The 24,959-nt window shown below is 39.1% G+C and overlaps 1 protein-coding gene across 1 annotated transcript in view; it reads left to right on the top strand.

The window, feature by feature from the left end:
- The window catches only part of TRPV5 (transient receptor potential cation channel subfamily V member 5), a 44,504-nt gene extending 25,922 nt beyond the window's left edge, over positions 1 to 18,582 (top strand). Inside the window, exons 9-15 of the mRNA XM_077164592.1 lie at positions 9,117 to 9,203; positions 9,300 to 9,376; positions 9,637 to 9,802; positions 9,991 to 10,057; positions 11,646 to 11,914; positions 16,557 to 16,663; positions 17,799 to 18,582. Coding sequence (XP_077020707.1) covers positions 9,117 to 9,203; positions 9,300 to 9,376; positions 9,637 to 9,802; positions 9,991 to 10,057; positions 11,646 to 11,914; positions 16,557 to 16,663; positions 17,799 to 18,099 — 1,074 coding nt within the window. The 3' untranslated portion in view covers positions 18,100 to 18,582. The remainder of the gene's footprint in view (positions 1 to 9,116; positions 9,204 to 9,299; positions 9,377 to 9,636; positions 9,803 to 9,990; positions 10,058 to 11,645; positions 11,915 to 16,556; positions 16,664 to 17,798) is intronic.
- Positions 18,583 to 24,959: the final 6,377 nt, after the last annotated feature.

Here is a 24,959-nt window from a genome sequence, read left to right as displayed (position 1 = left end):
CTTATATGAATTAAAGGGTAGCACTGTATATTGAGAATACAGTACTATTGGGTTTTGCCTTTACCCTTTTAGTTACCCTTGTTGATGATCTTTATTTCTTCACCTTACTCCTAGCCACTCTCTCCTGTCTTTTCCTTTCAACCTGCAGAACTACCTTTAGTAATTCTTGTAAGGCAAGTCTCTTGTTGATGAACTCTTGTCAGTTTATATTTAAGAATCTGTGAATATTTTAAACTCTCTTCCATTTTTAAAGGACAGTTTTGTCAGATAAAAAATTTTGGCTGGCAGTTTTTTTTTTTCATTACTTTAAAAATGTCATACCATTGCCTTCTTGCCTCCATGTTTCTGATGAGAAATTGAAACTTAGTCTTATTGAAGATCCCTTGAATGTGATGAATTGCTTTTCTCTTGCTTTTCCAGAATCCCCTCTTTATCTTTGGTGTTTAACATTCTGATTAGTAGGTGTCTCAGAATAGGTCTATTAGGAATTATTTTGTTTGGGTATGTTAAGCTTCTTGGACATGTGATTTGGGTCTTTCATAAGAGTTGGAAAGTTGCCTATTATTTCTTCAAATATTCTTTTTACCCTTTCTCTTCTCCTGGGACAACCATGATACATATGTTTATATACTTTGTGTTGTTACTCAAATCCATAAAATAGTGCTCAATTTTTTATTTGTCTGTTCTTTTGACTTTATGATTTCAATTGTCCTTTTTTTTCTTTTTTCTTTTTGCATGGACAGGTCTCTGGTATGGCAGGCGAGAATTCTGCCTACTAAACCATCATGGCCCACCCAATTAGCCTGTCTTTTAGTCCACTGATTCTTTCTTCTGCCTGTTCAAATCTGCTGTTCTATTGTTTTTATATTTTTATTAGTAAAACAACATACAAACACAAACATTCTTAATATACAAACATTCTATACATAATACACAATCAATGGCTCACAATATCATCACAAGTTTGTATATTTATTGACATGATAATTTTTTGAACATTTGCATCACTCCAGAAAAAGAAATAAAAAAGAAAAATCTCATACATCTCATACCCCTTGTACCTCCCACTCATTGACCACTACCTCTAGTTCTTTTTAATCTCTAATATTGTGATTTCTTCCCCATAATTTCTGTTTCTTCTTTTTTTTAACTTTTTTTTATTGTATAACATAAATACAAAGCAAAGAAATAGAAAAGCAATAGTTTTCAAAGCACTCTTCAAAAAGTGGTTATAGGATAGCCCCAGAGTTTGTCATGGACTACCATACAACCCTCTCATATTTTTCCTTCTAGCTGCTCCAGAATATAGGAGGCTAGAGGGCTTAAGTACTTTTTTATCATCATAATAGACTTTTTTTCCTTTTTTTTTTTGTGAACAATAACATATATACAAAAAGCTATGCATTTCCAAGCACAGCACCAAACAATTAGTTGTGGAACATATTTCAGACTTTGGCATGGTTACAATATCACAATTTTAGGGTTTTATTTCTAGCTACTCTAAAATACTGGAAACTAAAAGATATCAATTTAATGATTCAGCATTCATATTCATTTGTTAAGTGCTATATTTATGTATAATTCCACCATCACCTTTGATCTTTCCATACCTCTCTTTGGGTTGCTTGGGCTATGGCAATTCTAAATTTTTTATTTTGGAAGGGTCTGTCACTAATATGGGGTAGGGAGATAGAACCATCTGATGTTCTGGAGAGGCTGGGCTAGGTTTCAGGACTTATTTGGAACAGGGACCCATCTGGAGATTGTAGGTTTCTGGAAAGTTACTCTAGTGCCTGGAGCCCTTGTGGAATCTTATATATTGCCCTAGGTATTCTTTAGGATTGGCTGGAATGGTCCTGGTTGGGGGTTGGCTGGTTATGATAGGTAGCAAGGTCTACCTGAAGTTTGTGTAAGAGCAACCTGCAGAGTAACCTTTCAACTCTATTTGAACTCTCTCTGCCACTGATACTTTATTAATTACAGTTCTTTTCCCCCTTTTGGTCAGGATGTAGTTGTTGATCCCATGGTGCCAAGTCGGGATTCATCCCTGAGAGTCCTCTCCCATGTCACCAGGGAGACTTTCATCCCTGGGTGTCATGTCCCATGTAGTGGAGAGGGCAATGGTTTCACTTGCAGAGTTGTACTTAGAGAGACTGAGGCCACATCTGAGCAGCACCAGAGGTCCTCCAGCAGTAACTCTTAGGCATGCCTATAGGTAGTCTAAGCTTCTCCGCGACCTACATAAACTTCATAAGAGTAAGCTTTATGATCAAGGGCATGGCCTATTGTTTTGTGTATCCCTAAAATTTGGCACAGTATCAGGGGATCCCCTAATGGTAAGGTTTAATGGTTCCATAGTCTTTCTCCCATCTCTCAGGGGACTTTGCCAATACTTTTGATTATCTGCTTAATATACTCCAGGATATTTTCAGGTATTACAATAATCTATACAGGATTAAAGGACCTCTTTCTTATTCTGTGCTTCCGGTGTTTCAGTTGTTCAAATGAGCTATACAGATAGGTTGAATTAGATTATGCACTACAGAAAATTTCAGTTCTGGATCAAATAAATCTTACTCCTATGTTCTGAATTACTTTAACCCCAACCTGTTCAGCTTCTTTCTTATCTCTAAATATCAGGTTATATATATATATAACAGCCTCTCAAAATCCAGAAATAATAATCACTACTCTGGACTTAATGTATCTGCTCTAAAAGCTTACCATCTAGGCCCCTGTTTTCTTATAAGCATTTTCTGAAGGTGACCATACCATTGTTGTTTTTTTGTTTCTGGCTTATTTTGTCTCACCAAATGTCCCATATATTCATTCACATCATTGCATGCCTCATGACATTGTTCCTTTCTGTAACAGCACAACCTTCATTCATAAGTATACACCATCATTCACCAATCTACTTCTCCACCAGTGCATCCTTCAGCCACCTGCATTCATTGGGCAACATGTAGAGGGCCGAAAACCCACAGTCCATCAACATTCTCAATTTTAGATAATTTCATTGTTCCCAACAGACAGAAAACCAATAAACACACCCTCACCAAATAAGAACTCTAAACCTCCTCTTAACTCTTGTCCCTCTCCCTATTATTTATCTCTGCTGCTGCTGTGGTAGTGCTGATGGTTTCCTTTTGAACTTAGCTCATAGCATGCAGTAGCAGTTCTCCCCTTGTACCTTAGACTTAAACACTCTTTATACAAGCATCATATCTTTGAAGCAATTTTTCTTATGAGAACTCATTCATATTTCTAGTGTGAGTCAGTGGGACATGTAGTCTATACAACCCCTTTCAATCTTGCTCATCTTCAAATGGTAATATTACTTCTAGACCCACTAGAGAATCACCTTTGCTCCTATCTATTCTCTTACATTGGAGTTCTACTTCATTAGCTAATGGTTCATCCATCTCTAGCTTTGATGTATCTCTAAGTCCCCTATGTTCTGTATTATAAGCCTCTGATTATACCTTTATGTTGGCCATAAAAGTGGAATCTTATGGCCTCTGTCCTTTTGTGTCTGACTAATTTCACTCAACATTATGTTTTCCAGGTTCATCCATCTTATCATGTACTTCAGGATGTCATTTTGTCTTACTGCTGCATAATATCCCATCATATGTATATACCACAGTTTGCTGATCCACTGGTCTGTTGATGGGTATTTGGTTTTTGTCCATCTTTTGGCAATTGCAATTAATGCTGCTATGAACATCCATGTGCAAATGTCTGTGTCATTGCTTTCAGCTCTTCTGGTATATACCAAGTAGTTCTATTGCTGGATCATAGGGCAATTGATATTTAGTTTCTTAAGGAACCACCAAACAGTCTTCCATAGTGGCTGCACCATTATACATTCCCACCAGCAGTGCATAAGTGTCCCAGTTTCTCACATCCTCTCCAGGGTTTATAGTTTCCTGTTTGTTTAATAGTAGCCATGTTGTTTCTTTTTATACTTTCAAATTCTTCTTTATGCTTACATATTATCTTCCTAATTTCCTTTATCTCTTTATGCATATTTTCCTTCATCTCTTTTACTGATTTAGGAGAATTATTTGAATATTTTTGATTAGTTATTCTAACTTCAGAGTCTCCTCTGAAATTTTTATTTGTTACCTTGAATGAGCGCTACTTCCTGTTTCTTAGTATGGGTTGTAACTTTTGGCTGCTATCTAAGCATCTGATTGTCTTGATGAGTTAACTGGGAAGGGCCGTTTCTCCCTCTTGTCTAGAATTTTATTTTTGTCTGACTTTGTGTTAAGGCTCTTCTTTAATGCTTGATCGAAATTATTCTATGCCTTTAGAATAGCCCTTGTTTAACAGTTCAGATTTTCTCAGCCTTTCTTCATCTGATTCTTGCCCTGGATATGAAGTTAAATTTTTAACATTGTAAATTTTTTTGCAATTATTTCACCTCCAGGAGAAAGTGTCCCTTCCTCTATTCCTTCTCCAGGAATCTTTCCTCTTTGTTTTGCAGATTTTTCTCCCCAGATCCTATGATTTGTTTAAATTGTCTCCCTCAGTCAGTGCCGTTTTCCTTACACTTTTCTGTTCTGTGCCTTGTCTTTTCTTACAGCAGTTCAGTTTAAACCCATTTTTAATTTAATTTTTTTTCTATGAGGCATTTCTGCCTCTCCATTAATGAGGAAGCCAGATGGTGTCAATCTAGAAAGGTGGGTCACTTCAGAAATGTCCATTTTGTATTAACGGTCCAGTCAACCAAAATTGGATTGAGTGAAGGCACAACATTTTTTACAAGTCTTTCTATCATGTGCATTTCTTTTACCCTCCTGGATAAAAGAGGGTAAAATAACACTTTTGTATGTAGAACTCCGTAGCAGCTTATGTTCTACCCTGGTCTCTGAAGACTTAGGTCCCTGTGCTTGGATATGCATGGAGTTCTAACTCACTATTCTGAGTCTACTGTCTCAGTCTATGGTGGGAGGGAGTTGGGCAATGCCCCCTCTGTGATTTCCAAGCTAGTGGGACTAAGTGAAGGGGAGAGGAATGGGGACTGACTGGAATCCAGAATAGAATTCTCCTGAGATTTTTTTTTTCTTTGATTCAGCCCACGTGGAGTCCTTCTGTAGTCTCTACCATCCTCCAGAGTTCTAAGCAAGTGAAATTTTTCCTTTTGTCACTAAATCTCTTTGGTGGCTTTTACAAGGATGTCTTACATTGACATGTGGATGATATCGTCCACAGCACCATAAATTGGATTTAGGGTATATATAGCCACCTGGAGAACAGTCTCCCAGCCCTGAAAGGTACTGCCACCCATTTGGCATCATAATTGAGTCTTCAAAAGACTATTCCACCATTTTATCAATCCAGATGCTCTCAATGATGGGGAACATGGTTAGGCCTGTGAATTCCATGAGCATGGTCCCAGTGCTGCACCTCATTTGCTGTGAGTTAGTAGGTTCCTGAATTTTTGTTGGATTTATTTCCTATCCTCTGACATTTAAATGATTTACCAATAGTCTAGAATAGTAGCTACTTCTTTCTCACTAGATCCAATCAGCATAATATCATCAGTGTCATGAAGTATTATAATGTACTAGTTGTAATGGACCACAAAAGTAATGGATTAGTACAGACTATATTATGACATAGGCTTGGAGAATTGGTGTACCCATGAGGTAGGACAATGAAGGCATATTTCTTGCCTTGTCAAGTGACAGCAAACAGGTTCTTGTGTACTTTGTTAATAGATATTGAGGAAAAAGCATTTTCCAGATCAATAATTGCATACTACATACCAGAAATGTGCTGATTTTCTTAAGCAATGATGCCAAATCTGGAGCAGTAGCTGTAATTGGAATCAACAATTGGTTAAGTTTACAATAATCTACTGTTATCCTCCAAGATCCATATGTTTTCTGTACAGGTCAAATAAGAGAGTTGAAGGGGGATGTGGTGGGAATCATACCCCTGAAATTTTTAAGTCCTTAATGTTGACACTAATCTCTAAAATCCCTCCAGTATTGTGGTGTTATTTCTAGTTTACTATTTTGCTAGGTAGAGGAAAATCTAGATTGGAAAGGCCAAACCTGCTTGGCCTTTCCTGACATTATAGCCCTCAATCCATAGGTCAAAAATCCAATGTGGGGATTATGACAGTTGCTGAGTATTTTTATTCCAATTATGCATTCCAGAACTGGGCAAATAATCACAGAATGTGTTTGGGGACCCATTGGACCCACTGTTAGATGGACTTAAGCTAAAGCTCCATTGATTTCGTGACTTCCATAGCCCCTACTTTGGCCAAACACTGGCTCTGAACTGACACCAATTCGGTGACATCTTGGGTCTCCTAGAATTAGTGTCAGTTCAGAGACAGTATTAAGTAATTACTGAGATATCCTAATTTTCTTTTCCCCAACACAAAATCATCCTTATAAAAGACAATATGACCCTTTGAGGAAAGTTTAGCAATATAAAGTTTTAGTTGCAAGCAGGTTCCTTCCCCAAGGGAACATGGCCTTCCTACCATTCAAAGGGTTCTGGGTCCATAAGTTCCCTCAAATCTGAGAATCAATTGAGGGGGTATGACACTCTGTTTTATGATTTAGGTTAGACTTTTTTTGGCTTGATCTAGAACACTTCTGCTTACACAGCTCAAGTAAGAATTTGGTAGACTACTCATTACTTCACTTCTTGGTAACCTATGATCAACTAGGCAATGCCATCAGTCTCTGCAGTCAGACTATCCTTATTACTGTTTAGACTCTGCTGTCCAATATGGTCATCATACTCCCCTTTCTTTTGGCAATTAAGTTCATTCACTTGGCTCCTGCCAACCTGGAATCTGATCATCCTCTTTGCATTTATAGCAGTTCCCACCATAACATCTGACCTACAAAGAAGAACCATCACATAACTCTTTGGGGATGATAGGGCTCCTCGCACAAATTTATTTCTCATAGTTATGGTGAAAGGCATGTCCTATGGACATCCCCAAGATGGGTAAATGGGTCTACATGATAAATCCACTCAACGTTCCTATCTCTCTAAGTCTTTGGATACTTTCTTTTACATTTTATTAAGGCAGTTTTGTCCTTTCAGTTTCATTTAATGTAAGCTACCTTTTGATCCATGCTTTAGGCAACCAAGTGAACTATCTGTGAGAGCCCTTTCTAATCCCTTGAGCTGCAACATCTTTTGGGGCCTGTTGGGATTTCAGTCTAATTATAGGTGTGGAAGAAAAGAGGGTTGATGGGGGTTGGTTATAAAAGGAATTGGCAGTGTCTTGCAAATCAATAACCTCAAAACTTTCTATTACAATCTCATCTGATGAGACAGGGTGTTATGTGGGGTGCTTGATTCCTCAGGGAGAAAATCACAGGTTTATTGGTAAAAACAGGGTTAATCTTCTAAGACGGTGTTGGGAAGGTTGCTTTCTCAAATCAAGCTATTGCAGGTTTATCTGGAAAAAAGGACTCAACAGAGTTTAAGGTTTCAATATCTCTATTGTATCATAATCAACCCAGTTTCTCCATTCTGATTTTCAGTGTCCTATTCCTGAAAAGTTGGAAATTCAATTTGCATTATAGTTCATCTACTCACAGGATGAGACTCTACATTTAGTTTTCAGAAACCTCAAGTCTTTACAAAAAATGAGGGTTTCTTTCAGGGCACGCAAAGAAACTTTCATGTCAGTCAGGTTGAAATTGAGTTGGGAATTTGACACACTGAGTTCATCCCTTTCTTTAACAACTTTGTCTAGAAGCCAACTTCATTATAAATTTCAACTTGACAAAAATATCCTAAGGTTTCAAATACGTTGTCACCTAGTCTTGACTTTTATAAGCGCTTGTGTAGGCATATCCAATGGTGATATTTTGCATATCTCCCTTGCCAAATCACTTTATGGGCTATCAATGCCATCTTGATCATTGGAAATTAGAGTCAATAGTGTCTTTAAATCTAATTATGTGAGAGAAACATTTCTAAACACCCAGAATCTATTCCAAAATCTCATCCTTACGTTTCTGTTTCTCAAGAACAACTCTTGGTACCAAACTCGATTTTACTCAGGTTTCTCCAGAGAAATAAATCCACATGATACATAGATACACACAAATACATGCACACACAAATACACATACACACATACATATGTATGTGCACCCATATATGTGCATGTACACATGTATTTTGAGAGATTTATTATGAAGAATCAGTTCATGTCATCATGGGGGATATGAAGTCCCAATTCTGCACGGCAGGTTGCAAGCTGAATAAACATGATTCTGAAGAATAACAAGTTCATATTCCAGGGGGAGTTGGTTGACTGAAGGTGAGATGAGAATTTCCGATCTCTAAAATAACTCAGTTCTGGCTTTTAAGACCACCAATTGATTGAATGGGGAGTCTCCTCACATTGCTGAAGATAATCTCCTTTGTTGATTGCAGAGGCAACCATCATATGCAATCAACTGATAATAGATGCAAATCCATCTATGAAATATCTTCACAGTAACAATTAGGCCAGTGTTTGCATAGCTAAATGAATGGAAACCATTACCTAGAAAGTTGACCCATTAAATTGAAATAATATTAAATTTTAATAAAACCACAATGCATCTATCTATAGGGCTTAGTTTTAAAACTACATCCAAATATAGCATCAAATTTGACCCTTCACAATAACTGTACAGCATAAGCCTAAGAGTCCCCATTTTACAGATAAGAAACCTGAAGCTCAGACAGTTATAATAACTGGATCATGGTTTCACTTGAGCCAGTAAGTTGTGGTCCCATACTGGAGTCTGATTTGTGATATATTTACAGTATATTTTATCCACTGGGAGCCACAGTGAAATTGGAAAAGCTGGATTTATAGTTTAAACCTTCCCAAAACCACTAATACCTCTTCTTTTTGGTTTAGTCTTCTTAATTTAGATACATAGCCTGATGTCCTGGTCACAGAGTTAGCTACATTGTATATAGCAAGTACAATGGGGATATTGGTTAAGGTGGGGGTTAGGAGATTTTCTTCATCTTGGGTAGACCTTGGCAGCTTTAGACTCCTTTTGCAAAAGGATTTGAAACTCCACTCAACAGAAAGCACTTCTTATCCTGAATTTTCCCCATAGGAGGCCTATGTGACTTCTCAGGATAAAATCCGGTTGGTGGGTGAGCTGGTGACCATCATCGGGGCTGTGATCATCCTCCTTCTAGAGGTGAGGTGTGGGTGGTGTCCAACATGAGACCATCACTGGTGGGCCCAGCCTGAACTCAGTCTCCATGGTCTGTTTGTGTTACTGGCCTCTTCCCAGATCCCGGATATCTATAGGGTCGGTGCCACTTGCTATTTTGGACAGACAGTACTTGGGGGTCCATTCCATGTGATCATGTGAGTATTCCCCTCCTCCAAGCCCCTGCTTTTGCTCATGAAAATTATTCAATTACTCCAGTTCAGTGTCTGAGATCTGGACTTCAGTTGATCCTCACTTTTGTGGATTTCTCTGAGGGACTTCCATGTGTGACTTTATGTGTGTTTTAGGTATAAAGACCAAGTCTGAGTGTATGGATACCACTTAAGTCATGGCATTGCTATTGGAAACCTAGAATAATTTCAGCCCTCCTCTCACTCCCCCTTCTTACTCCCCCCAGCATCACCTATGCTTGCCTGGTACTGGTGATTATGGTAATGCGGCTCACTAACATCACTGGGGAGGTGGTACCCATGTCCTTTGCCCTGGTGCTGGGCTGGTGCAGTGTCATGTACTTTGCTCGAGGATTCCAGATGTTGGGCCCCTTCACTATCATGATCCAGAAGGTCAGTGTCTTCTCCTAAGCTTCCTCTGACTCCAGCCACAAATAGAGGGATAGGGTTGGGGGCAATATGGTAAATCCTGCTTAGTGTGGATCTGGTGGAACTAGAGGTCTTTCTGGTCTGTCAGAGGTAGCTGCTATGGACAGATGGAAAAAGAATCATCCCACTGTCTCCTTCTCTGTTTCCTGTAGATGATTTTTGGAGACTTGATGCGTTTCTGCTGGCTGATGGCTGTGGTCATACTGGGCTTTGCCTCAGGTAAGAATGCAACTCTCAGTTTTACTTAGTCATAAGATCCAGTTCTCCAGAGAGCTCACTCTTGCTCTCAGTTCTTGTTTGCACTCGTTCTCACTTTTATTTCTCCTGGCAGAAAGTGAGTCAAAGAGCACACTCAAACTCATAAGATCAGAGACCCTCAGACTCACCTAGAAGGTAGATGCTGTGTTCTAAATTTCTGGGCCCATTTTACCTGACATAGCCTAACAACCCTGGAAGGTCTTTCAAAAAGAGAGACAAAAGCCTTTAGAAAGGGATGTTAAGCAAGAAATACTGGTCAACTGTGGATCTTAGAGAGCTATATGGGAAAACAAAAACAGAGCAATTCTTATCTACCATATTTATAATTCTAAAGGGGGAAAAACATTTAATAAAAGGTAATGTGCTTTATTTCCAAATAATTTTTTTTAATTTGAGAGAAAATGAAAGGATTAGAAAAAAAGGCAAAGAAAAAGAGTTCAAAGAATGGGAAGGAAAACAGAAAAAGAAGAGTTGTGAAGAGAGGTGGGTAGAACAGAGATGAAGAGAGAATCAGCCAAGATACAGTGGGAACACAAGAAAAAAAATAGGCTGATGAAGAACCAGAGGGAGGCATAGGAAATGGAATGAGTAGATGAGAGTTCTTAGGGAGAGGTATAAAGCAGAAGGGCCAGATATGAAGAGATACAGATCAGCAGCTCTAACACAATAACCAATATCTGCCTCTAATCATCCATTAGACATAGGGATTGTCCTAGGTCATCTTTGAAGAACCCCCAAAATCTAATAGAGCATAAATCAATACAGACAATGTTGTTCCTGTCCTCAGGAATTTTCCTGTTAATGGGGTTGCTCACAAAACAGCAGATGGAAAAAGTACACCAAGATCTGAAATAGAAAGGGATGTACTAGGTTTTGCTATTTGGAGAACTCTACTCCCGTGAGCCATCGTCTACCCTTTCTTTCCACCCTCAAGCCCATTAGCTCCTAGAATTACCTTGTTTATGTTTTAATTCCACATACAGGAAGGAGTCTTTAACATTTCTAATGTTTTTATAAGATTCCAGAATGTGCAGTTCTCTCCAGTATGCTACATTGCTGAACAGGGACAACTTTTTCATGAGATCCAGGGTCACCCAGGAAATCTCACGGTAATCAAAGTTGTCTAGAGACCATTGAGATAAAAAGGTGCCCTTCTTTTAGCATTTTCATGCACTCGGTCCTTCAAAATTGTTGAAGATTCCATGAATCCTTGAAATAACTCATGCTTTAAGTATTTGGTTTTCTAAAATGTAATTTTAAGTGATTTATTTCATATTTATATGTTTTTGCCAGATGGCTGAGTATCACTATTACCCGGGGTAATGGACTAGTCATAGAACATCTCAGGGTTAGCCAGTTCCAGAGGTAAAATGTGTTTCAAATGTACACATTCACACATCTACTCTAATGGGTATATAAATGTGTGTACATGCATGTAAGTACGTGGAGATGCACATATCAGAAGTAAAATGAAGGTTGACCAGGCCCATGCTTATTCATGATAATACCCTGTTTTCTCATCTCTATTCCTTCTCCCTGGGTGGAGCAGCATTCTATATCATTTTCCAGACAGAGGACCCAATGAATCTGGGGCAATTCTATGACTATCCCATGGCATTGTTTAGCACCTTTGAACTTTTCCTCACTGTCATTGATGGGCCCGCCAACTACGACGTGAACTTGCCCTTCATGTTTGGAGTGGTCTACTTTGCTTTTGTCATCATTGCCACGCTGCTTATGCTCAACCTGTTCATTGCCATGATGGGTGACACACACTGGCGTGTGGCCAATGAGAGGGACGAGCTCTGGAGGGCCCAGGTGAGTTTTTCAATATTAGTTTTGCTAAGGGTCAGAGCGTAGAGAAAAATCGAAGTAGGATATGTAATGGCAGAACACTCTGAGGAGAGAAATAAACCACTCAGTTGTGTTGTTACTTCAACAGATGTTTATATAAACTTGAGGTACATGGGGATGGATAAAGGGGTCTTTATCAAAGACTGTAAAATGGTAAGATAGGAACAAGAAGAGGAGATCTTTATCATGTGGAAAAGCAGACCCAAAAGTCCATCTTGATTCCAGTTAGAGCTAAAATAAATCTCATTCTCATTTATTGTTGTTTTTAATTTGAACCTTATCTTTAAATCGCTGTTTCTCTAAGATCTTTTCTTTGTCTTGTCATAGATTAATAAAATGTTAAATTTCTGAAGTATTTGGCACTAAAAAAAAATTTTTTTTGGAATCCAGGTAAATTTTAAAAATTAAAAGAAAGAAATTTAAATTCTTTTTCATCAACCTGTACAGTTGCTATTTTTACTACTTGGTGAATGTGAAGTGAAAATTGAACCCTCAAGGGTTTCTTTGTATTTTCATTGCTTTTCTTTTAGAGAAGATTGAAAGCATTCTGTGTACTGTGGAAAAAATATTGTAAAAATACCATCACCAATGACAGTCTTGAGTTCACTAACATAGTGAGCTTCTAGAAGAAGGGGTATTGATTGAGAAGCATACTTGTAGACCAGGTGTTTGTTTATACTTTTTCATGTGCCTAGGCTCTGAGTTTATATGCACAAACTGAAAATATAAGCTTTCAGGGGCACATATTACTTTAAATGCACAGTAAAACTTGCTGCCAGAACCAGATGTATTGAAAAAAGAAAACAAAACCACCTCCTTTCTATCACCATTAGTGTAAAATTTTCTGTTCTAACAAATTTGTATTTTATTTTGCATTGCCACACATTGCTTATTTTAAAAACTATACCCCTTTGGTAATAATGACTCACTACAAGTAGGTATTACAATTTGGTATTTGCGTGTTCTAATTCTAAGTGTTTTTTTATTGCAGGTCTTATAAAGCAGTTAAGGCAAATGTAAAGACAGTTTTTGAAATACATTGTAAATAATAAAAAGTAAAGATTAGAATTGAATAAAAAGTTGCATTGGAAGGGAATTTACTGGTCTTCTAGTTGAGGGTCCTACCCAACATGATCACCATTTATTGGTCAGAGGGTCATTCAACATCTTCTTAAATAATCTTTAGGAATTTATAATCGCATAGATATACATAAGGGCTGGGAAGAGAAGAGATTTTCTATATTTTGAAAGTTTTTCTTATTAGAAATTTCCATGTTGCAGTAACTGAAACATATCATCTTATAATTCCTCCATTTGGAGCCCATCTTTAATGGTATAATATAAAACATGCTTTTCCATATGAGCAGCATTCAGATATTTGAATGCAGACATTGTTTTTCCCCTCAGACTTTTCATTCATTTAACAAATAATTAATTAGAATCTTCAATGTGTTGAAAAATGTCTAGGATCTGGGGGTACAAGTGTGAATACAACAGATGCAATCTCTGCTTTCATGTAGTTTGCAGTCTAGTTGAGAAGACAGACATTAAAAATGTAACTTCACAGATAGCTATACAATTACAGTTTAGTAGAGAGTGCCACTGAGAAGTATAAGGTTCAAAGAAAGGATGCAATACAGAAATCTGACAGGAAAGTTAGGAACAGTTTTTCCTAGGAAATTGCATTTAAGATAAGATTATACAAATATATAAAAAGAAGGTATCTAAGAGAAATTGTGAAAAGAGATTGAGAATGGGATTTGTATCAGTTAGGAATCTTGGCCCCAGGGACAGAAAACCAACCTCAGACTTTATATAAAAAAGGTGAGGATGAGGTGGATGTGTTGGTCCTCACAAATATAAAGTATAGAGGATTAAACTAGCTTTAGGTATATCCGACCAGTGCCCAAATGTCTGTCTCACACAATACATTAGTTTCTCTGTTCTGCTCTCTTCTGTTGTGACTTTCTTACTAGGGCAGGCTCTTCTATCACTATGATGAGATAACTTACAGAAACCCTAAACTCCCAAGAGAATGAGCAGGTACTGTGCATTCCACAATTCTAAGGGCATCATTTATGTTGGATTGTATGATTCCTAATTCTAGGCAATAGTGTACTGTTTATAAGAGTAGCTTTTCCCCAGTGAGCTCCAGCTGAATTATAGCTCACTGGAACAAGTAACAAACCTATTCTTGAACCAAAGCTTATGGTCAAAGACTGGATAATGTGGTGGTGTTGGGGGTGGGTGGGGTAGGGTTGGGGAATTAACATGCACTAATTAACCAGGACTGTGTGCAGTCCAGTTTACTCTAACCAATAGACTGAGAATGGTGAAGGAAAGATTCCTTAAATGAAAGATGGTATCTCTTACTGAAGAAAGTGGAGGGCTGAATGATGCGACAAGAAGAAACAATAAATACCATTTTAAAGGAAAGAAGAAAACAAGCTACCCAGGGAAAAGGAAGAGAATGATTGAAAGTCTTGAGTGGGGTTAGTGCAACTAAGAAACCAAGAGGAGGCCAGTGTGGAGTACTAAGAAAGATGGAGAGTGAAAGAACATGAGACTGGAGAATTAGGCTATTGCAGGATTTCTGGCTCTTTCAATTAATAATACTTCCTGGCCCCACCCCTTCCTTAGTGCACCCTTTTGTTCCTACTCAAATAGATTATCTCCCTTTTAAACTATAATTGTCCCTGATATGATTGGTATAATATAGTACAAAGAGTGGTCATATCTTCCCTTACTTTGGACATTATACTATTAATATCCTTAAATGGAGTCAGATCTTTTAACAAATATACAGTTGGCCCTTATTCTGATCAACTAGAATGCCTATTTTTTATTTCATGTGACTGGCTTAGCTAAGTTCTTTTACCTTTTTCCTGTGGTACTTCAGCTTTAAGCATACATGTAGGTTTTATTTTTGTTTTTCTTGAATTTGATGTCATTCATTTTAGACCAGCATTCTAGCCTGGTGAGATCATTTTTATATTGCTTCTATCACCTCATACATTTATTATATTTAATAAGCTTATCTTCTATGCTTCACCTAAGTAATTAATGAGGGCTGAGTGACATGCCACTACAAAATTCTCTCCCATGTTCCCACAGTCATGTATCAACTTTTTTCTCTCTCAAGATATGGGCATTTAATTGTCTGCCAATTGCCTAAACATTACCTCATCATTTTAATCCCAGTACCATAGAGATTGTTTAATAATTTCATTTAAACAACATAGTCGGTTTATGGCTTTCCTCTGAAAAAGGAAATGAAGTTAGTTTGGAGTGACTCATTTCCCATGAAACTGAAAAATATAGTAGGGATCACTGTTTTACCAGAAACACTCATGAATTTTATCTCTCCTTTTCTGATAAGTGATATATAAAGCCAGACAGACTAGGGCAGAGATAAATCACTGTCCTCGCTACTGACCTTTGGCATCCTCATCTCACCATTTTTGTTTGCTGTGTTTTGAATAATAAACATTTTTAGAGCAGTTTAGACTTACAGAAAAATTGCGTAGCAAGTTCAAAGTGTTTCCTGTAACCCCCACCCCCTTATTTTTAGAGTTCACTGTTCATATATACATTTCTACAAATGTTTTGGCAAATATGTAATCTCATTTATCCATTATTACAGTCTTTTACAGGCTAATGTCCCAAAATGCCTGCTTTGTGCTCCACTTATTCGTTGCTTTCCCCATCCCACAGTTAACCCATGACAACCAGTGACCTTTTGGCTATCTCTCTAATTTTGCTTTTCCAAAATGTCATATGGTTGGAATCATACATATGTAGACTTTTCCTATTGGTTTATTTCACTTACCATGTTCTTACATGTCTTTTCATGGATTGATAGCTTATTTCTTTTTTATTGTTGAATAATATTCCATTGAATGGATGTGCCAGTTTGTTTATCCATTCGTCTATAGAAAAGCATCGTGGTTGCTTCCTATTTTGAGCAAATATGAATGAAGCTGCTATAAACATTTGTAATAAAGTTTTTGTGTGGATAATAGTTTTCCACTCCTTTGGTTAAACAAATAGGAGTACAATTGCTAAATCAAATGAAAAGCCTAGGTTTAGCTTTGTAAGGCACAGCCAAAGTGTCTTCCAAAGTAGCTGTACCATTTTGCAATCCCACCAGCAATAAATGAGGGCTCCTGTTGCTCCACATTCTAGCCAACATCTGGGGTTTTGGTGTTTTCGATTTTAGACATTTTGATAGGTGTGTAGTGATATGTCATTGTTGTTTTAATTTGAAATTCCCCAATGAGATATGATGTTGAATGTCTTTTCATATATTTGCCACCCGTTATGTCTTTTTTGTGTGTGAGGTGTCTGTTCAGCTCTCTTGCCCATTTGTTTTACATTGTTTTGTTTTCTTTTGTTGTGTCTTACGTATTGAATTTTACGAGTTCCTTGTATATTTTGGATACAGGTCCTTTGTCAGATATGCATTTTGCAAATAATTTCTCCCACTGTGTGCCTCGTCTTTTCATTCTCTTCATCACAGGTTCTTTTTAGTTCCCTCAATTTGTGGCCTCACGGTCTCTGAAACTCATGACTCTGAGGTTTTTCTCTGCCTTTTACCTCCCTCCAGGTTGTGGCTACCACGGTGATGCTGGAGCGGAAGCTGCCTCGCTGCTTGTGGCCTCGATCTGGGATCTGTGGGCGCGAGTACGGACTGGGGAACTGCTGGTACCTGCGGTGAGTGACAGTATGTATGTGCATGTGAACTTCAGACATCTGAGAGGCAGTGCTCATGGCGGTGGGGAAAATCTAGGCCTGGTCTTTCTTACCAGATTCACATTTTTTACCCTTTTCTCCTTTATTGAGCTTCCAAATTGAACCCAAAAGAATGATGCCCACCTTATAAGGGAAACTACAGCAGCCTGTTTCAGGGCAGGGGAAGGAGTGGTTGTGGAGGGATGAAAATGCTGACAGCAATGTCAGGCTATGCATAGATCGGGGCAGTAATTTGTGAAGTCTTACATGTATGCATCCTAACTTGAATATGTGTGTGCGCTACCCAACTTGTTTCAGCCTTGTTCCTACCTGATCCCCATTTCTAGTATATTTTTTACTTGAATCTCATATCCTTCTTCATACCCTACCCTCAATTCCTCACCTGGCTCGCCTCACTCCCCAATTTAATTCCTGAATGGCATTCTACTCATCCTCGTGATTCACTTCTATTTTATCGGTTCTGTATTCTCTCTGCTGTTCACACACATACACATGCACACCCCCACACATTAGCCCTACTACCTTACAAATATTGATTCTTCAACTTCTTTAGTCTCTATCATATGACCTTCCTTTCCACTCCACCTCCTTTCCCTTCCTGTCAATTGATCCCAGATGCTCTTCTTACCTCAACTTTGGTTTCTTCCTACCTCAATTTTGGTTTCTTCCTTCTTCTTTCCTCTTTTTTTTTTTTGACAATAACTTCTCATTTCTTCAAAATTATTGGAGAAAGCAGTAGTCATGTTAAATAAATTTTCTAGTGAACGAATATTATTAACAGGTACATAGCATAACATTTACAATAAATTCATTAATTTTCAAAGAACTCAAAGCCAAGTAAATTCATTTTAAGTTGAAGTTACAATCAAATTGGTTTTCATCATTTATTCTTTTTAGAAAAGCTGCTTGAGGTCTTCCATTGCATTTAGTCTTTTGTTATGATGAGTGATGATTCCTAATTTTTAAAAAATGTATTTGTGTGCACTCCATGTCCCCCTTCCCCTTGATCTTGTCTCCATCCTGTGTCCCATTTATCTCTTTCTCCATGTGGCTCTTCTCCCCGCCTCAACTGAGTCTTTTCCCTCTCTTTCATCAGGGTTGAGAATCATCATGATCAGAATCCTTTGCGAGTGCTTCGCTATGCGGAAGCTTTCAAGGACTCAGACAAGGAGGATGGACAAGAAAATCTTTTGGAAAAACGGTCCTCTGTGGCTGAGAGTGGGACTCTAGCCAGAGCCTCTCTGGCCATCCCTACTCCCTGCCTGTCCCGGACCACATCCCACAGCAGTAGCAGTCACCGGGGCTGGGAGATAATTCAGCGCAACACACTGGGGCACTTGAACTTCGGATTGGACCTTGGTGAGGGAGATGAAGAGGAGAGAGTCTATCACTTTTGACTTAATCGCATTAACAGGTCCCCAGTGATTCTTGACCTGACTCCAGTGGGCCTGTGGATGAGCAGAGAGGGAGGTAGCTGGGTAGTATCTAATTGTTATGCCCATTGCTTATGAGAAGTTAATGCAAGAATAGTTCCTAAAAAGTCATGTGCCATCCTTCACAGCATTGCTGGAGGTAGGCAATGCACATCTACCTTCTTACATATCCTCTGGATTCTTGTAAGTCCCATATCTTGGGGAAAAGGAGGTATCTTTTGGAACGAAGTTGGACTAAGCAATTGGAGACATGAAGTAGGGATGTGAGACTAATTTCAGATGATTTCTCATTCTACCACATCTGTGTATTAGAAAGTTGTAATCTGGTGAAAAGTGCCTACAGCAATTGATGTGGGAAGGGTCGTGCTGGGCAAAGAGGTTGCGATCCTTTCTTTTTTCCTATTATTCTGTTGGGCTCTCTCATAAACTACTCCTAACCTAGAGTGCTGCAAGAAGTAAGGTTCCTTATCCATGCTTTATGAGGTTCAGAGTCTGAAAGTGTTTGCATTTCATTTACTTTCTGGTGTGTTTTTAAATATATGTGGTAAGATATGCCTTGATATGCCTGAATGGCCTCTTCATTTCTTCTATAGAACCCTTCATTCTCTATCCTTCAGGTGGCTCATTAGAAATTAATCAGCTGTATGCAGGTTTCTGGCTATGCCTCCTGAAACAGCTAACCATCCACCTTCCATCTCTCTTTGCCTTTGTGTTGAGTTTTGGGATGAATATCAATAATGGAAAGCAGACCAACCATTTCCAGAAGGGGAATTGGGAACCAGTTATCCAAGGTACCCACTATAGTGGCTTACAAATACTCACTCTCTTTGTACCCAGCCCTTTTCTTCTCTTGTCCCTATCATTTCTATTGCCACAGGCCATAACATATTTTAAGAAGACTATGGTCTGAAGTAGCAAAAAATTTGTAGCCCACAGACAACTTCATGTAGACACCAACACATATGCACAGCTGAGTGCTGAACAGTGAGGAATCACACAATAATGCACACTTATATACACACAGTCATCTTTAAGTTCTTTCCCAGTGGAAGTGTGTTCACTGCTTTTTAAGTTGAACTACCATCTGTGTTCCAGATCTGATATTCTGGCTCTTCAGACTCCTGTGTCCAAAATGTCATCTCTCACTCTTTACATTGTGTATCTTCAACCTTCCCCTTGCTACTAGAACTGTTCATGAATAAAGCCACTCTATTCTTTTCTATCTTTAAAGAAATCACATGTACCTTCTTTCAACTTCACCTCTCCTTTCAGCTACTGCTCTTCTTACTCCCTGTTCAGAACCGAACTTCTTGAGTACACTACATTTTTTGCTTACCACCCACTCATTCCCTAACCCATTGGGATTTGACCCTGTTGTCTCCAATCTCTTGTTAAGGTTATCTACCTATAGCTAAACCTCCTGAACAGCCTTCATTTTGCATGACCTCTCTGTAGCATTCAGAAAAAGTACCACACACGTTGGATTTCCCCTTACCACTATGGTTGCTTCTCTTTTTCTGTCTATCCATCAAATATTTTTAGTCCACAAGGTTCTGACCACAGCTCCGTGTTTCCCTCACCTCTGGCAGCCCCACTGACATCAGCAGATCCTACTAACCACACATGTGCCCATAATTCCATGCTCATTCTCCTCACTTCAGTTTTGTCTTCTGAGCACCAGTCACGATACACCTATCTGTTTGACAACTCTACCTGGATATCTTACAAATACCTCAAACTCAACATGTCCCAAACTGAACAACTGTTCCTACTTACCAAACCTGCTCTGCCTGTATTCCCAACCAAGTAAATTCCTACCTCAGAATCTTAGCTATCATTCTCAATCCTTATATCTCAAGTCTCAAATCCTGTAAATCTCAAGTCTTGAGGAGTCTATTACCTAAGAGTCTCATTTGAAAAATACCTGTTTTTGGTTAGTTAATATACAACATGGTACAACATTCAAAAGGCACACACAATATACAGGGAAATTAAAGTATCCTACTTCTACCCCATTTCCCAGATGTTCTCAGGGACATCCAGTAATAAAAGTTTATCATTTATCATTCCAAAAATACTTTATGAATATTTAAGCCTATATGGAAACAGTATATTAGATACTAAATAGAGGCTATACTGGAAAAAAAGACACTTTTTGCTTTTCTCAGTTGGTAAAACATTTTGACTATTCTATACCAGTGTAATGTAAAGAAAAAAATGTTATTTGTCCCTCCCTCTCCAAGTTCTTCTGCCATTCATCTAAAATAGGCTGCCATTATCTCCCTCCTGTATTACAGGAATGGGTTCCTAACTGCTCTCTTTACATGTTGTTTTGCTGTTCTCGAATCCATAGTCCACATTGTAGCAAAAATCATCTCAGAAAAATGCAGCTCCTGCCTCAAAATATTGCCTTTTAGGAAGCCCTTCCATGAACTCAGTCCTGGCTCCTCTCATACATCTCTCCTCTCCTCTATTTTACTAATCTGCATTAAAAAAATTCTCGGTATTACTATATTTTCCTTTCTCTGGGTCTTCACAATTTTTAGATCTTTCTACCCCTCTGCATCCATTCCCCCTTCCTTCTTCATAAATTCTATTCATTTTACAAATCTCAGCGTAAAGATCACATGTGGTAGGGTGTGTGTTTTGTAAGGTAGGGGCAATTCTCACCTGAAGGCTAGGTTAGGATCCATATGCTTTATATTTTTAGACCACCTGTACAATTATTATACCTCCTGCACTTCACTACAATTATTTGTTTAAATGTCTGTGTCCCTAATAGATTGTAAGTTCAATGAGGCAGAGATAGTCTGTCATTCGTCACTGAATTCCCAGTGCCTTGAATAATTCCAGTACAATCTAGTATGTAATATAAATATTTATTAACTGAACTTTTGAAGGATTTATTTGTTTTTTATTGTAGGTTATCCTAATGACCATGCCACAGTTTTGTTTTCTTTTCCCCCATCTATCAAAGGGGATAAAAAATATCTGCCCCTGAGTGGGGTAATAGTAAAGACAAGTTCACAATATGCTTGGAAACACTTTGGGAAGGATAAATCCCAATGAGATGCGATTAGTAGAAAATTTTGTCACCCTAAGTAAGCTTCTGCAGGAGTTTTGGTGTGTTTATGTGTGTGTATGAGAGAGTGATAGAGAAAGCGGAGAAGAAAAAAGAGGAGGATGTGATGGTTAGGTTCTGGTGTCAACTTGGTGAAGTTCTGATGCTCAGTTGTCTGGTCAGGCAAGAACTGGACTGACCATTGCTGCAAGAATATTTTGTGGCTGGCTGATAAACTGGAAGACTGGTGTATTAAATCATCAGTCAGTTGATTGCAGTTGTGGCTGATAATCTCTGCGATTAAGTAAGGCGCGTCTCCCACAAACATGATAATCCAATCAGCTGAAGACATTTCAGGGAGAAGAGAGACTCTTTCACTGCTTCTTCAGCTAATGAGCCTCTTTTGTGGAGTTCGTCCAGACCCTTCGTCAGAGCAGCCAGCTTCACAGCCTGCCCTACTGATTTTGGGCTTTTTCGTTCCTAAGGTTGGTGACAAACCTTTATAAATCTCATATTTACAGATATCTCCTGTTGGTTCTTTTCTCTAGAGAACCTTGACTGATACAGAGGAGAAAGAGAAGGAAGAAAAAGGGGAAAAACCCAAGCAATAAAGCTCTGGGAAAGAGCTTATTGAATCTGCTAGTATGTGATAATCTTTGTAAGAGGCTTTGAAGACAATCTATGAGAATCCATATCTGCCCTCAGGAGCTCAAGTGAGAAGGGTGAAGAAAACATGCATAGACATTACTGTACCACAGGGAAGATGTGGTAATTGAACAAATTTGGAAGGGTTCAAACGTTTAATATATTCTTGTCCTGCCAGAAGGTTTCCAGGTTTATTTATTGGGTTGTGGAGACAGGGATGGGGAAGGAGTAAAAGAAATTGTGCTGTTCCTACCTGAGGAATTTTCAGGTAGGAAATAACTACCGTGCTCTTTTCACCTATACCCTCCACTCTCTACCCTGTTTCTTTAGAATACAGAAAACAGAAAATTCTTGCTCTCACTTACTCTTAGGCCAGAGGCAGGGAAGTGATAGGGAGATTTTGTTCTTACAAGCATCTCTGGACTCATAAAACTATGTCCCTTCCCAAATGTTTGACAAGTGAAATCATATTAGAAAGGAAAGTTGCATCTGAAGATGGCTCTGCTTGCAACCTTGGGAAAGGAGGCCAGAGGTCTGCATTCCAAGCCTTGGTCTGTTCCTAAAGAAATGTCAGTAAGATCTGGGCACTAAAGCCGAGTGACAGGAAAAAGAGAAGGAAAGAGTGGGGGATAAAAAGGGCTGACCTTGTAGGTCCTGAGAACAGTTTGGGCTTGCAAAGACAGAGTAGAGAAATAGAGTTGGAAACAGAAGGGAAAACCATGGTGGCCAGAACGACCCAAGAACAGCTGGGATGAATCAAAGAAAAGCCAAGAAAATGCCTTGATCTGGAGGGTCCTTCTCGTCTTCTCTGAGCCAGGCCTACCTGTGTCTTCAAGGCTCATGAAGAAAAGATAAAAAGCAAAGTGCAAGGAGAGAGTTATTTGGCTAGGAAACACTGAGGATGTTGCACTAAAAGTAATTGGTTGGGTAAGTTCATCTCCCCCTCTCTACCCTGGGATGGCAGCCAGGCAGGAGCCACCTGGGGTAGGACTGGGATGCCTTCCTCACTTTGCTTGTATCTCTTCTTTGTTATCCCTGGAATTGAGGGGGTGTCAATTATAGCCAATTGGGCTTGATGGAGCAGGGATTTTTGCAAGGCTGGGATGCAGCTGGAAGGACAGAGTAGGTATCTGCAATACCACGCATCTGTGAGAAGGGGTTGGCTTGTTTGTTGTGTGTGTTTGTGCACATGTGTGTGTGTGTTGTGAGTGAATGAGTACATGATTCTTAAATGGCTGCTCCCTCACCAACAATGTTTCCACTCTTCTCTTTCCTTCTCCTTGAGCTGGTTTCCTGGTTCTTTCCAGGTCAAATTGAGCCAACTGAGTGAAGTGGCACAGCCTCCTCCAAGGAACTTCATCACCACCACACCTCCTCCTATCACACCTTGACCTTTCTGTCCAGGCACCGTGCTAGGTTTTGGGTTAGCATAAGACCAACTCAATTAGTGTCTGCCTCCATGACAAATGAATCATTAGTCCCTTCCTCAAACTGAGCATTGACCACTGGAAAGAGTTCCCTAGGTAATTGATGTATTTGGTGAAATCCCAATGTCAACTACCAGTTCTGTCATGGTATTAGCTAGGAAACAAGCAGGAATGATGATAATTTCTGTCTTGTGTACTTGACAACATTTGACAATAAAATAGGATCATGTGAAAGCACTTGGGCTACTAAAGTTTTACAGTGTAAGGAGTTATTATTAAAATAGTTTTGCCTGCTCCAAATTCATTTCTCTCACTCTCTTGCTCTTCATTGCTTTTCCTTTTCCCCTAACAACACTACCTTCCAATTCAGGGATAAGAAGGTAAGGGAGAGACCCCTATATCAAAAGCTGGGGCTCCATGAATGTGACCTATAATCCAATTCTGAGAGCCTCTCTCTTGCCCCTGGATCAGAGAGTAAACCCAAACCTACCAGCCAGTCCTTTCTCTTTAGGACTCTTAGATGTGAGCTCTCTCTTTCACACCACAGGTTCTCTCCTTTTCTACTCTCCACCTAAACTGTGTCCAGAGAGGGGAGCTACAAAGGAAGTACCAGTACAAACTGTTCTTCCTTTTTTTCAGGCAGAAGTCTGTTCCTTCAACTTTCTCTATCCTATGATTGAACCTGTTGGGCTATGAAGAGACAATTCCCAGGTCCCATGGCCTCTGTTTCAGCACCCTCTAGATCTCAGGTCAGGGAGTCATTACTATCTCCCCTTTGCTTCCAGGCCAGCAGGATGGGGGAGCTTAGGACCTGAGGGTAGGGTGGAGGAAGTGGCTAAGGACAAAGGTGTCTTTGCTGCACAGACCACACCCTCCCTTTCATCCAAGCTACTGACCACCTCCTACTTTCCCCCGGGCCAATTAGTTTTGCAAGGGCAGAGGACAGTTTCTTGGTGTGGGCTGGGATGACTAATTCCTCTTGACACACATGATACTCACACATACATTTTCCTGCCACTTTTCTCTTGTTCCCTGTCACCTTCTGGGCCCCTCTCTTGCTTTCAATCTCACCTTTGCTTTGATGTCAAGGAAAGGAACTATACCTAATAAATTGCTTGGAATTTATCCTTGGCATGTATCATCCTCCATAAAACATAATTCAACATACACTCCATACCAGGTGCTCCGATAGGGATAAACAAGAGTACAATGTAGTTTAGCCACTGAAATTGAGATCTCCAGGCAGGGGTTATAGCAGGTAAAAGACCAATATTAATTCCATTTTGTTCTGTACACTAAAGTCATGAGCATAGAGAGGTGGGAGCATAAAGAAGGCAGGAGCTGGCTCTGGATGTGTGGGAATAGATGATGAGGTAAAAGGGGAGAGAACATAATAATTTGCATTGGAATTCAAGGTCTGATTTGGAGTTTTTGAATCAGATAATCCAAAGCATCTTATTGAATTGGGGTAGAATTGACCTGTATACATAACCTGGTGTGGGAGAAATGCCATAGACCTGTTTCCCTCAGTACCTGAGTTACATAGAATTAGACACGAAACAGCCCCTTTTGGAAGGATGGGATGTGAGCTCTATGAAATGAATGATAGAGAAACTTAACTGTGCAGGTGTAACAATCTGAGGTTGGATCTGCTCCGGCTCCATGGGGGGAATTTGGCCTTGGGATGGTCG

Source organism: Tamandua tetradactyla, chromosome 1 (genome assembly GCF_023851605.1).
Source record: "Tamandua tetradactyla isolate mTamTet1 chromosome 1, mTamTet1.pri, whole genome shotgun sequence".
Lineage (NCBI taxonomy): Eukaryota > Metazoa > Chordata > Mammalia > Pilosa > Myrmecophagidae > Tamandua > Tamandua tetradactyla.
This window is presented reverse-complemented; position numbering and strand designations above follow the sequence as displayed.